This window comes from Malaya genurostris, chromosome 2 (genome assembly GCF_030247185.1).
Source record: "Malaya genurostris strain Urasoe2022 chromosome 2, Malgen_1.1, whole genome shotgun sequence".
Classification (NCBI taxonomy): Eukaryota; Metazoa; Arthropoda; class Insecta; order Diptera; family Culicidae; genus Malaya; species Malaya genurostris.
In genome coordinates this window covers 47,326,586-47,339,549 of record NC_080571.1, presented here as the reverse complement: position 1 = coordinate 47,339,549, position 12,964 = coordinate 47,326,586, and the positions used below count along the sequence as shown (strand labels likewise).

General features: G+C 37.3%; 1 protein-coding gene across 3 annotated transcripts; it reads left to right on the top strand.

Moving 5' to 3' along the window:
* Positions 1-1,722: 1,722 nt before the first annotated feature.
* LOC131430018 (leukocyte elastase inhibitor-like) lies at positions 1,723-11,633 on the top strand. 3 transcript variants are annotated; one of them, XM_058594628.1, is made up of 6 exons: positions 1,723-2,084; positions 9,612-9,713; positions 9,782-9,940; positions 10,001-10,371; positions 10,431-10,812; positions 10,880-11,633. In XM_058594628.1, exons 1-6 carry the CDS (start codon positions 2,060-2,062, stop codon positions 11,572-11,574), a joined length of 1,734 nt encoding a protein of 577 aa, XP_058450611.1. In that variant the 5' UTR covers positions 1,723-2,059; the 3' UTR covers positions 11,575-11,633. The 3 variants fall into 3 exon arrangements, with proteins under 3 accessions (XP_058450611.1, XP_058450610.1, XP_058450609.1); XM_058594627.1 differs by having other exon boundaries at positions 9,782-9,943; XM_058594626.1 differs by having other exon boundaries at positions 9,782-10,371.
* The last annotated feature ends 1,331 nt before the right edge of the window (positions 11,634-12,964 follow it).

Sequence of the window (12,964 nt, the reverse complement as noted above, 5' to 3'; positions counted from 1 at the left end):
ATGATATCAGCATTTTCGAGTTGAAAGTAATTCCTTAGTTATATTGATTTAAGCTACTTACAGCAATAAATGCAGGAAGAACACAACTTCCATATACCATACGACTCAGTTCGTCGAGATCATCAAATGCGTGTGTGACAAATAATTTCACTCAATTTTCTCGGAGATGGGTAAACCGTTTTCTAAAAACTCAGATTTATATGAAAAGTAATATACTTCCAAACAAGGTTCCTGAATTACGTTTGGATCCAACTTCTGATTGCGGAACCACATGATGATATGTGAAACGAAATTAAAGTAATGCAATTCATTTTTTTCGTCGATTGCTGAACCGATCTAAGATTCAAATTTTATTTCGCACTACAATTTCTCAAAGATGTCTACACACTCCTCAGGTGAATTTAACTGATTTCGGCTACACCGATTTTAGAATTCCGGTTCCAGTATCGAATCGTTTCTCAAAGCTCAATCGTTTTCTCAAAAAAGGCCAAATCGAACTTCAAAAACAAAAATCCAAATTAAAGATTTAAGGTGTCATACAAAATTAGTGAATTTTATCCGATTCTGGAATTACAGATGATGAGTTTTTAAAATTCATACCGATATAGAAGATGTAAATTGTTTGGCGTATTAATTTGTGGCCATTCGAATCATTTTGGGTTATACTAGTTCCTGAATACCGGCTCTGGAAGTATCATAAATAATGACGAAAAACTCTAAAGTGGAACTTACTTCGACATCTCATGGAATGTTCAATCGATTGTCACACGTTAAGATTGAAATTCGATACGATTTGCAGTTTCGACATTACAGGGTAATGAGTGATAAAAATCTCAAATTGCCGTTTAAAACGACGATCATTAAAATAATGTCATGAGAACTAAAACACCTAAGAATATCCATGCAAAAAACACATGCGGAGAGATAAAAAAAGGTATCATCTTACTGCTAGGTGGATTAATCACGTTTTTTTTTTCAATATACTCGCGTGTTTAAAGAATCTTTATTTGCAATAAATGAAAAAGCTATGTTTCCCTCTATGAACACTGCACAATCGTATAATCATTTGGATAGCTAATCGTATTCGTCTTTGAAGTTTGCATTCGAGTTTTGTCTACATGTCGGAAGAAGGCTGCATACGGTTGACCGAATTAATTATTTAGACGAAATTGTGCAAAAAAAAACCGTTATGTTCAGAGGTTTTTCAACTGTTTCGATTTTTCAAACAGTTTCGATTAAGCTAAAAGGTCGGATTTTGTACCAATCCGAAAAGTAAAGAAAGATCTAACTATCAATCTTTAGGTTCAAGAAGATATGGGGTAAACTTATGCAAAGTGTCGACTGTGGTGAATTGTATGCAATAAATGTTTTGTACATTATTAAATGAATACTAAATCCAAACAATAAAGTAGTACTTTTTCTAGGTAAGGATATGACACAAACCATTCCTTTTATGAAAAAAATATGCTTCAGAAATTTGTCTCGCGCTCTTAATATTGAGTAACGTCACATTCATTGACACTATTTTCCTGAATTAATTTGTTCACTTTGCATCGACAGCATCCTACGGGATGTCATTCTGAGAAAACATTTTACGCTCGTCCCCTCTTTGTTTTATGTTTTCAAACTCGGAAATTATACAACCGGTATGCGCGAATCGATCCAGCATCAAAACCGGCTTGCTGAGGTTTGCAACTAAAGATGTGCTGTGCGGAAGGCAATCGATGCGCCAGTCTTCGATCTGATACCGGGCGGTTCGGCTGAGGTTTCTTGCTCTATCCGTCAGAGTGTTAACACATTTTTCAGCAGAATATTTTTTTTAACAGCCGCTTTAAAAAAATCAATAACTCATTTGTGATATTCATTAACACGTGAACCGATTCGCATCGCTTCGAAATTAGCTTGCTCCAGCGAGACGGCCCGGGAAAACCCCTTTGTAACGTTTTGGTCACGGTAGACAGGCCAAGTGCTACGCAAAATACACCGCCTACTTCTGTGTCGTGGATGATGTGCCAGTCCCTAGGATAGGTGATTCAGAGGAGAAAGAACGTCTGGCATCATGGATAAGCGCTACGTACTATCTGGTATTTATTTTTGTTTAAACTTTGAAACGACAAATACTATTATTTGAAATGTGGAATGAAGGTCAAATCGAACAACACATGTTATTAGCTTAATGCTTTGTAGTGTTTATATATGTTTTTTTGGTGGAATCCAGCCACCATAGCTAAGAAACAATAAAAAAAAATCAAATCTTTAAAAGCAGCCAGCAAACTGACAGTTGCACTCTCAAAGTGATTGATCTTACGTCGAACCTGGTTCAGTTTCAGTTCTAATATTCCCATGACTCATCCGTTGCAGTTCTTCGGCCAGTATAGAACTGAGCTTTCTTATCAATTATGTCATGATCTTCGTTCTAGAATTCAATCGTAAGCAAGTTCGGCTTCGTGAAGGTGATGATATTATACCTGTTTATTTTAAGATGGGGAAATTCCGGCCGCTATCAGCGAGCGGGAACTGGTCAAACTTGTGTCTGAACTTGCAACAACAAACTGGTTTTAGTTATTGACGATCGCAAGACGGTGTTATCGCGACAGTTATTGAATGAATCCACGAAGAGAGGGGATTCTTTTTATGCAAAGTGTAGAATGGTATTTTATTTACTGGTTGAGCTTACAATGGCTCGATCGTTGATCGCCACAGATGAGTACGTCATCGTTTGTTGAGAATGAAGCAGAAGCGAAACCGGTTTTTTGTTCTAAAAGTTTCACAACCAGCACATCGTGACGTATCAAATTCAATTGCTATATTTTTAGTAGACTTATTCTATATTATTTTTCATACTTCGTTTATAATACGGAACGAAGTTGAAACTTACTAAAACGGTTACCAAAAAGAAAAAGATAGCCTTAAAACACATTTCGGCTCGGTAATGTGACCATAATATTAAAACATAAAACAGCAGACTAAAAGCTTTGAACGGGAATTCCAACAGAAACCTGTCTAGATTTCGGCAACTATCAAAGTAGCGTTGTGTCATTCTGGTGTTTGGGCATTTCTTGCGAATTCAAAGATTTTTTATTCTGGCTCGTGAGCTTAACGATACCGATTGTACAGATTGAATAAAGAAGAGATTATAATTTTTTTTATTACTGGATCTCGTTGTTACCGTTTTCCAGGAGGCTGCTATTCAACCATATTTATTCGATGAAGGTGACCAGCGATTTACATTGGAGCCTTGTATGTCATTCAGGATACCTAGGCAGTAAATTTACAATTGATAAAATTAATCCGTACTGGGAAATGATTTTTCAAAAAAAAATATTGTTAGTGCTTAAGAAGTGTATCGAAAATAAGCTATCCACAAATTTTTCTTTCAAATTATGATAAAAAAACGATATTTTATTCAAACTAAAAATTGATCCTTTATTGTACGAGGTTAAACTTGAGCATAATGAAAACCGGTTAAAATTTAACTTATTCCTTCACGAATTTTCGAACTTTTGATCGAACGTTCTTCATCAAGTTCCGCATTTTTTGGACGCTTGAGCCCAATTTTTTTTGAACTCCTGCTTGTTCCCAGCTGCCTAATCAGTCTTCTTGAAGACCCTCTTCACGATTGCCCAGTAACGTTCGATGGGTCGAAGCTGAGGGCAATTTGTTGGATTGATATTTTTCTCAACAAAATTTATACCCTTTTCCGCAATCCAATTGAGAGTAGTTTTGGCATATTGAGCCGACGCTAAATCCAGCCAAAACAGTGGAGGTGTACTATGCTTCTTTCATAAAGGCAGCAATCTCTTCTGGAGACACTCAGATCGATAGATTTCTAAATTTATAGTTCCAGTAGTGTATAAAATTGGTTGACTTCAAACCACAGGAACATATTGCTTGCCATACCAGTACCTTTTGACCGAATTTCTCCACATGAATCGACCTGTCCGCATCGCTCACATCCTCCCCAACGACGACAGTAAAGTATTGTGGACTTGGAAGGGTTTTTGAATCCTTCTTTACATAAGTCTCATCGTCCATCAAAACGCATGCACTCGGACACTGCAAAAGACGCGAATACAATTTCCGGGCACTTGTTGCTGCTCGCTTCTTCTGTTCTACACTTTGTTTCGAGATTTTCAACTTCTTGTAGGTCTTCGGGTGATTTCGCCTCTCATTCCGATACTCGTTCCTGCTTTTTTGGCCAAATCACGTATTGACAATTATTTGTTCTTCAGAGATACAACTTTCTGGTCCAGTTTCGAATTGGAAGAACCGGGTTTTCTGCCTCTTCCTGGTAGCTCATCCGAAGAATAGTGTTCCCCAAACTTATTAATGATGGTTTTAACACTGGGATGATGAATTCCAAACCGCTTCGCCAATTTCGCATACTAATACCCTTCTCACTTAGTCATGTGTCCAGAACCTTAAATTTCACTTCCTTTTCAATACGTGACATAACAAACGAAAGCTGACAGCCGAACGCACAGTATGCTGTGATCTGAGCAAAAGAAAAAACCATCACAAATACATGCGTACAACACAAATGTATGTGGATAGCTTATTTTCGATACACTCCTTAAAGGACGATTGTGCGCACGCACTGCTGTATCTTACTTATGCTCCTTATAAACTGGCATAATGTACTTGATGTTTTCGTGCTCTACGTAATGCAAATTGTTAATAACAGTTACTTTGCAAGATTGTAAAGTTCTTGTAACACCAGGTCGAATTTTACACGACTTGGAGTCAATGACGATTGTACTTTTATGTGATGACCTTGGTACTGGTGCCTATTTTTATCACTATTCAAATGTATAGCTACCGATATAAACAAAATATAAATCAGAATCAGCTAAGAACAATTTCAGAAACCAGCTGCATTTGCATAAGGATTATTACAATACTTTTTTGTCCACATTCCAAACAGTGATAATAGCGGCAAAAGGCTGCTTCACTTCTAGCTGGTTCCCTGCCAGAGATGGCATTTCACCAGAGTGATACACGCTAGAGTCAGATTTTTGCCACACCGAGGATGCAAAAAACGAAGCACCGCACAAAGAGGAAAGCGCACTTCTTCTCAGTGTCGAATAGACAGCATTTGAGTGTGTGCTTGTGGTTGAAGCAGCTGGCGCGAGTGAAACACATTCTCTTCGCATGAATCGCTCACACGCGCTTTCGTCTAAATACATCCAAGTGACCACTGGCGCGTGATGGTGAGCGAACACTTCTGTGAACTTCAATTAATAGAGAGTAGATCTGGCCTAGCTATGAAAAATTTGCAAGGAAAACCGAAATTTTTACGATAAATTGTTTTATTTTGCTGATTTTGCGTGTCCACGCTTCTTCTACGCAAACCATACAGCAGAGTGCTCACCGGCGTGTACACCTCTGTGAAAGTATCTGCATCCACCTCAGAGAATTTATTAGCTAATGCTCTAGCACTTTGGTGCGATTCAGTGGAAGAGGTAAAAAGAAATAAACAAACGCACTCATGATGCGTTCACACTTTACACAACAGTGGTGTATAAATGTGAAAGAGAAGAGCTCTCGTTGAAGTTGTCAGTGCGAGGGGAGAAATTTTGCTTGCTCTTCGTCACACAGAGGAGATATACATCTCTGGCCTGCACTCTTTAGATTGAACCGAATAAAACGCTATTTAGCATGAATTTGATTCAAAGAAGTAACAGGAGCGCAACATTGTCCGCATGGCTCGAACAAACAGTAGGCGCAGCGTTTGTATGGCGCGTTTGCATTAGCGTAGCGATGGTCTGCGCTCCTGTTCCTTCTCTACTACTACTGCTACTATATTAATGGTTTTATTATCGTTATAACTATTATTCATCACAGCACTTGCACTTGATTTTATTATTGATATTACCCTACCACCATGGTCCACGGTAATGCCGAATAAATTGCGAATACCTCACCATTATCGATCCACTTATCAACCACCCGACCCGCACTTAACATTTTCAGAAAGGTTCAGTTTTTGTTCATCGTAGAATTTATTCAGCATGTATTCTGCAAAGGATATTGAGATATAACGGCTATGAAAATTCATTTCCCAAAAATCTTCTGCTCGAGAATCATATCAATATTAATACGAATTTTTGAAACTATCCTTTTTTATGAGAATATTTAAAGTTATACTGGTTTTTTAAAGCGAATTTTCGAAGCTTTTCGGTTTTTTATGCAATTTTTTTAAGTTGAATGGGTTTTTTATGCAATTTTTCAAAACTATGCGGATTTTAATACGAATTTTCAATGTTATACGGTTTTTATGCGAATTTTTGAAATTTTTAAAACGGTTTTTTGGTGCGAATTTTCAAGATTTTGCGTTTTTTTTCAATGCAAATTTTCGAAGTTATGCTGTTTTTTATGTGAATTATCGAATTTATGCGGTTTATAAAGCGAATGTTGAAAGTCTAGCGGTTTTTCAAGCAAAATTTCAAAGTTCTGAGGTTTTTTTTATACAAATTTTCAAAATTATACGGTTTTTTAAGCAAATTTTCGAAATTATACGTGAATTTTCAAAGTTTTACGGTTTTTGTCTGCAAACTTTCAAAGTTATACGGGTTTTTCATGCGAATTTTGAAAGTTTTGCGATTTTGTCTTTCTCATGTAGAATAGTTATGCAATTACTACGAAAACCTACTTTTGAACCGAGACCCGGAAGGCCGAGTATCATATATCATTCGACTCAGCTTGTCGAGATCGCAAAAATATGATCTCTGTGCAAGTTCTCAGAGATGACTGCCCCGATTTTTAGATTCATATGAAAGGTCTTATTGTCCCATAGAACGTTATAGAGTTTTATCCGGGTTGGATTTTCGATTCCGGAATTACAGGGTAATATGTGAGAAAATTGTCAACAAAATATGCACTCATTTTTTTTGGAGATGGCTAAGCCAATTTTCACAATCTTTGATTCATATGAAAGACCGCACTTTCCCATAGAACGCTTTCAAATTTTTAGATATGAGCAATTCCAGAAATCCTTAGCAGATCATCAGACTCGACCTTCTCCGATTTGGATGAAACTTTGCACAATGCTTCAGTATGGTAAACCATAAGTTTTGAATCGATGGAGAGGTCAATCCGACTCACGACTGATATTTAAAAAGGGCGTATGTATTTTTGCATTTCACCAAAATTGCCTTTTTCAAATCGTTGTAACTCGGAAACCGTTAATTATACAAAAATGGCGTTCAGGAAAAAGTTTTTTTTTCTCAATAATTACAAAATAATCCGAAAAAGTTAAATAAAAAAAATCAGGGTTTCAATTTTTTTTGATAATTTTTATTTTAAAGCTGTTATTAAAACCTACAGATTGATGGCTATCCCATCCGTGCTTTGCGAAAAATGGAGAAGTTATCGCTAAAACAGTTAGTTCTTCTCGTTGTAATTCGGAAACCGTTCATCGTACAAAAATGGTGTCCAGGAAGAAGTTGTAGGGAATCAATAAGGCACTCTAAAAAAAATATACACTGAAAAAAAAATTTTATTTTTTTTCTCAATAATTTCGATGGAAAAAATAGGTAGGGTCTTGCTGTTTTGCATAATAAAAAGCATCATTCGCACAACATTTTGTAATTTTTTCGTACAAAAATATTGAGATATAAATCGGTGAAGAGGTATTTTTGATGACACTTCTTAAAAATCATGATTTGCGGTGTCAACTGTATCTCAGCGCAGACTAATCAGAAATGAACAAATCAAACCAGCATAGTTAGAGCAGAAATTTTTCTAGACCCCAACGTTTCTGTTTCATTTATTTTTAATTTTTTGAATTTTTGGTGGTTGTTCAAAGTAAAAACTACGATTTTTCTCGAAAAAATCCGCCATTTTGTAGCTGTAAAAGCTCCCCAAAATAACAAATTACGAAAAGGAAAACGTTGGGGTCAAATTTTTTATATGTAGAAAGTCTGTGAAAAATTTGAACAAAATTGGTTCAGTAGTTTTTGAATGACGATGGACACGGACTTTCAAAACCTGCTTTCGAGAAAACGCGTTTTGAAATTTTTTTATCTATAAAATCAATGGAAACAATTTATTACTCAAGGGATAACATTTTCAAAAAATCATATTTTTTCCTTTATAATTTGTTATAATCAAACATTAAAAGAATGTTTTGGCAGGTTTTTTAAGTCAAACGAAGCAGAAATCTTGCGCCTGGGTGCCAAGCTCTTACTTCTCTACAGTATGAGATAAGCAAAAGTAAAGGCCCATAACTTCCAGAGTTTTGTTCCGATAGACTTGAAAATTTCACAGAATATTCTTGAGATGTTTTACTATAAGAAAATATAAAGAAAATAATAAATAATTTTTCAAAAGTGTTAGACCCTACCCGCCCCTTAAATGATTATCTTTCAACGAGAACTTGAAATTTCGAATATATCTGTAAATTGTTTCAACTGTAAATTCTTCATTTTTCGCAAAGCACGGATGGTTTTTTTTCATTTAACTTTTTCGGATTATTTTGTAATTATTGAAAAAAAATCAAAAAAAAATTTCAGTGTATATTATTTTTATAGTGCCCAATCGATTCCCTATAACTTTTTCCTGAACGCCAATTTTGTACAATTAACGGTTTCCGAGTTACAAAGATTTGAAAAAGGCAATTTCTGTGAATTGCAAAAATACATACGCCTTTTTTAAATATCAGTCGTGAGTCGGATTGACCTCTCCATCGGTTCAAAACTTATGGTTTGTCATACTGCAAAGTTGGAGAAGATCGATTCTGATTTTGTCCCTTTTTCGTCTACTTATTTCTGGAATTGCTCATATACTCAATGTGCAAACTTTTTTCTTGAATATCATCGACGAAAATGTTCACTAGTGAACTTTCACAACTGATTTTTTGTCATGTAAAATCGGTTTCTGATAAAATCACGTATCAAAATATCACTACTAAACTTTTCTGCTGTGAGTTTTCTGATCGATGATTTTTGTGTCTGAAAATCATTTGTGATTTCGGCGCGATCTTCGAAATTTTGATTTTTTCCCAACACTGATGGCATTTCACTAGAGTGATACACCAACGCGTAAGTTTCATGCCTACACTGAGGATGCAGCTGACGAATATAGGAGGAGAGCGCACTTCTCCTCAGTGTCGAATACAAAGACTTTGAGAGTGCGCGTTTGTTTAAAGAAGTTGGTGCGAGTGAATCACATTCTCTTCGCATGAATCTCTCTCATGTATTCTTTCCTAAATATATTCTAATATTCACCGGCGCGTCGACTGTTGAGGGAACATTTCTGTGATTTTTTTAACTAATATAGATTAGACCTAGCCTTGTTATGAAAATCTTTTTCGCAGTAAGGAAAAACGAAAATTCAAATATAACTTGTTTTTCTGTTGAATATGCGTGCCCAAAGTTTCTCTTATGTCAAATTTTCCAATGAAAATACTAAAAAAATCCGTATCGAGACCCAGACAATAGATTTTCATCATTTTCGACAATAGATCTTTGAAAAAAAAATGGTTAAAAAATGGTGGTTAAAAATGTTCTGCACTTAGCTCAAACAATAGAAAGTGTTTTTTGATACAAAATCTACATGTAAAGTTAAGTACGAAATGATTACAACTGTCCTTATTTTGTTTTCGTTTTTAGTTGTTGCACTCGTCATTTCGTTGGTGCACGCTCAAACCAACGTACAAGTTCAGAACCGTCAGATATGGCACAACTACTGCTCGGCAGCTGCCAGGGGAAACCGTAAGTTTAACCAGTCAACACCTCCAGAAACCATAAGAAGTCGGATACATTCATCCTTCCTTCAACAGTTTTTGCCTCTTATCAAGCATTTAGCCCGATATGCGCCTCCTACAGTCCGGAAACTTGTTGTGACGTAGTCGCTCAAGCGATTCGGTCCTATCCGGATATGCAACTGTGTCGAACAAAGTCAGGATTCCAACTTGGAGCTGTGGGTTGCGGAGTAGACCGTAGTAGTACAGATTCAATTCAAGATCAACCCGAGCCCAGTAATTTTCATTTCCCTACAGAAACATCCAGCCCGGAAGTTCCCGTGCGGAGGAGCGAACCATCACCAACCACTGGTACGGTTCCGACCAGTACAGTCGAAGTGGTGGAAATAGTCTTCAACTACAATCCTCACGATAATGTTCGCGTATCAATACCGGTTCCCAAGACCAGCACGATACAAGCGAATAGTGGTTCTCAGAGGCCTACGGCGGGTCAAAAAACCCAGAATGCAAGGCCAACGGGTCAACTTGGACAGCAGTCACAGAACCCTGCACCAAATAGAAGACCAACTCCGAACGAAGAGACCAGTGACTATGATGAAGAGATGCCGGCCGTTATGGTGAATACTCCGGGATATCAAGCAACGGAATTCGCCTTGAACCTTTGCAGAGTGAGTTTCATAAGGGGAATATGTAACGGTGATTGTTTTATATATCTCTCTAATTCTAGAGTATCGGTGGTCCAAACAATGGGGACTCGGTAATAAGTCCACTACTGCCTCAGTTACTCCTCGCGAACTTGGTCGATGTGGCCAATCCAACAACCAAACAACAATTGCTCAAGGCTATACGACTTTACCCCGAGCAACTCGATAAACTAACGAAATCACTTCGAGATGTGTCGAAATCTTCCGTAAACACCGTGGAGTTTGCATCCGTTAACTTTGTAGCGGGAGACCTGAAGCTGAACAAAACGTACTCGGAAGACGCCCGTCTTCGAAATGTGGAAGTCCTAGCTATAGATTTTCGTCAGCCAAATCAGGCCGCCCGAATTGCGAACAAATGGGTTTCGGAAAAGACCCATCATCTTATCAATGAGATCGTCAGTCCTGGTTTGTCACACTGAAATGCTGTTTTTTTCATAGAGTAAAATTGATTCACATTTTATCTCTTCACTAGGATCTGTCAGTCCTGATACGCGACTGCTGCTCGCCAATTCCATTTACTTCAAGGGCAAGTGGAAATATGCTTTCATCCAAACCGAACCAGCCAAGTTCGAAGCTGCTCCCGGACACGGTCAGCAGGTTAATAGCATGTACCAGTTGAACAAGCTACGGTATGGGGAAATAAATTTCCCGGACGATAACGGGCTCCGGTGGGTAGAGCTTCCCTACGAAGGCGATACACTGGCAATGTTAATTTTCCTGCCTACTCAACGACACCAGCTGGAAGCCTCATTCCGCCAGCTGCGTCCGGAAGATCTGGCCCGAGTGTTGGCCGAACTTGACACGTCGTATATCAAAACTAAGGTGAATGTACATCTACCGAAATTCACAGTCACCGACTCGGTATCCCTGAATGGAGCCCTCGAACGGCTTGGTGTGGGTTCGATCTTCCACGATGGTGACGCCTTAAGATATCTCAGCAACGAGGCAACCGTGGTATCTGACGTCACTCAGCGGACCTATCTGAGTGTGGATGAGCTGGGAACGAAGGCCACCTCGGTCGCGTCGCTATCGATTGTACCGCTGAGTATTACCCCTGAATACCGGGAGATTCGTTTCAATGTGGATCAACCGTTTCTGGTGATGATCGTCGACAAGAGAGAACGGTATCCGGTGTTTATCGGACGGATCTATGATCCACAGGAGTGAATTTTGTCGTTAGCTGTAAGGTGACAGATGAAAAAATAAAAATGCATTTTACTATCTTATATGATTGTTATGTTTTCGTGTGTCACATTATTGAACACATTCTACTACTAGTTAATTCAGACTAGCGACATATTGACTTTCGAAATAGTGTAGTACGTCCCAATATAATTTAGTGGAGACTATCGGGACTTTTTCAGCGGTCCGGAAATCTAAGTGTTTCTTATTATTCATGATCAAACCTTTGGAGATGGAGTGAATTTTTTTCCTCTTGGCGGCCCTGTACGAGCCCTATCTCACCCTGGATGGCAATGATTGGTAGGGCCCTTCGTATTTTACGTCCCCACGCGAAGGAAGTGAGATTTGAGGTGAAGTGGATGAAAATGACTGTTGTTGTTGTCGAATATTATTGATCACTTCAATAAGTCATACAAAAATCAGGCAAACTATGGAAATCTGATATTGGTCTTTCTGATTGGGTTTGTAAATATTTTATAATTATAACAAAAAATGATGTTGCTCAATAGAATCTGTCGTTGTGTAATCTATATATATATATATATATATATATATATATATATATATATATATATATATATATATATATATATATATATATATATATATATATATATATGAATATATATATATATATATATATATATATATATATATATATATATATATATATATATATATATATATATATATGTATATAAATGGATATATACGACTGTATACGGATGATACGACTCGCCATAAAACTTCTTAAACTAGCCTTCGTTTTTGGTATTTTTGACGAATGATTGAAAATCACTGCGTCTGTGATTACGTCAAGATTTGTTTTCAAAGAAACACCACTTTAGGATCTAAGATCTAAGTCCTCAGCTGGCATTACTACGCTATTTCTTCCGAGTACTCTGCCGTCGAAGGCTAGATGATTTGCAAGTTGTTTCAGATACTAGCTGAATTACCCGGCGTTGCTCGGAATTGTTTCGTGAAGGGAAGGCCGAAAAGAATTCTCAAAGTTGTCCTGCTTAGTGAAATACTCTGATTGTAGTGAAACATAACTTAGACGGCAACCCGATTGAACAATCCTCCGTTCATGTTCAATGATCAGTGTACCATCTCAGATCTCACAATAATCATAATTTTCAGGGTATTCTAGACAAATTGGGTCAGTTCTATATTTGAATCCTTTTGTTAAAACATTTAAGACACCTTTCTCTCTATAAATACCTTCTTAGTAACCTACGAGTTTCATATGTATATGTGCTTGTAACGTACTTGAATTATTATGTATATGTACTTGTAACGTACATCCGTACTTCCTCGTCACATTCGATCTACAATACCTTTGGCTTACATGGTTATAAACACTTGCTACTCTCCC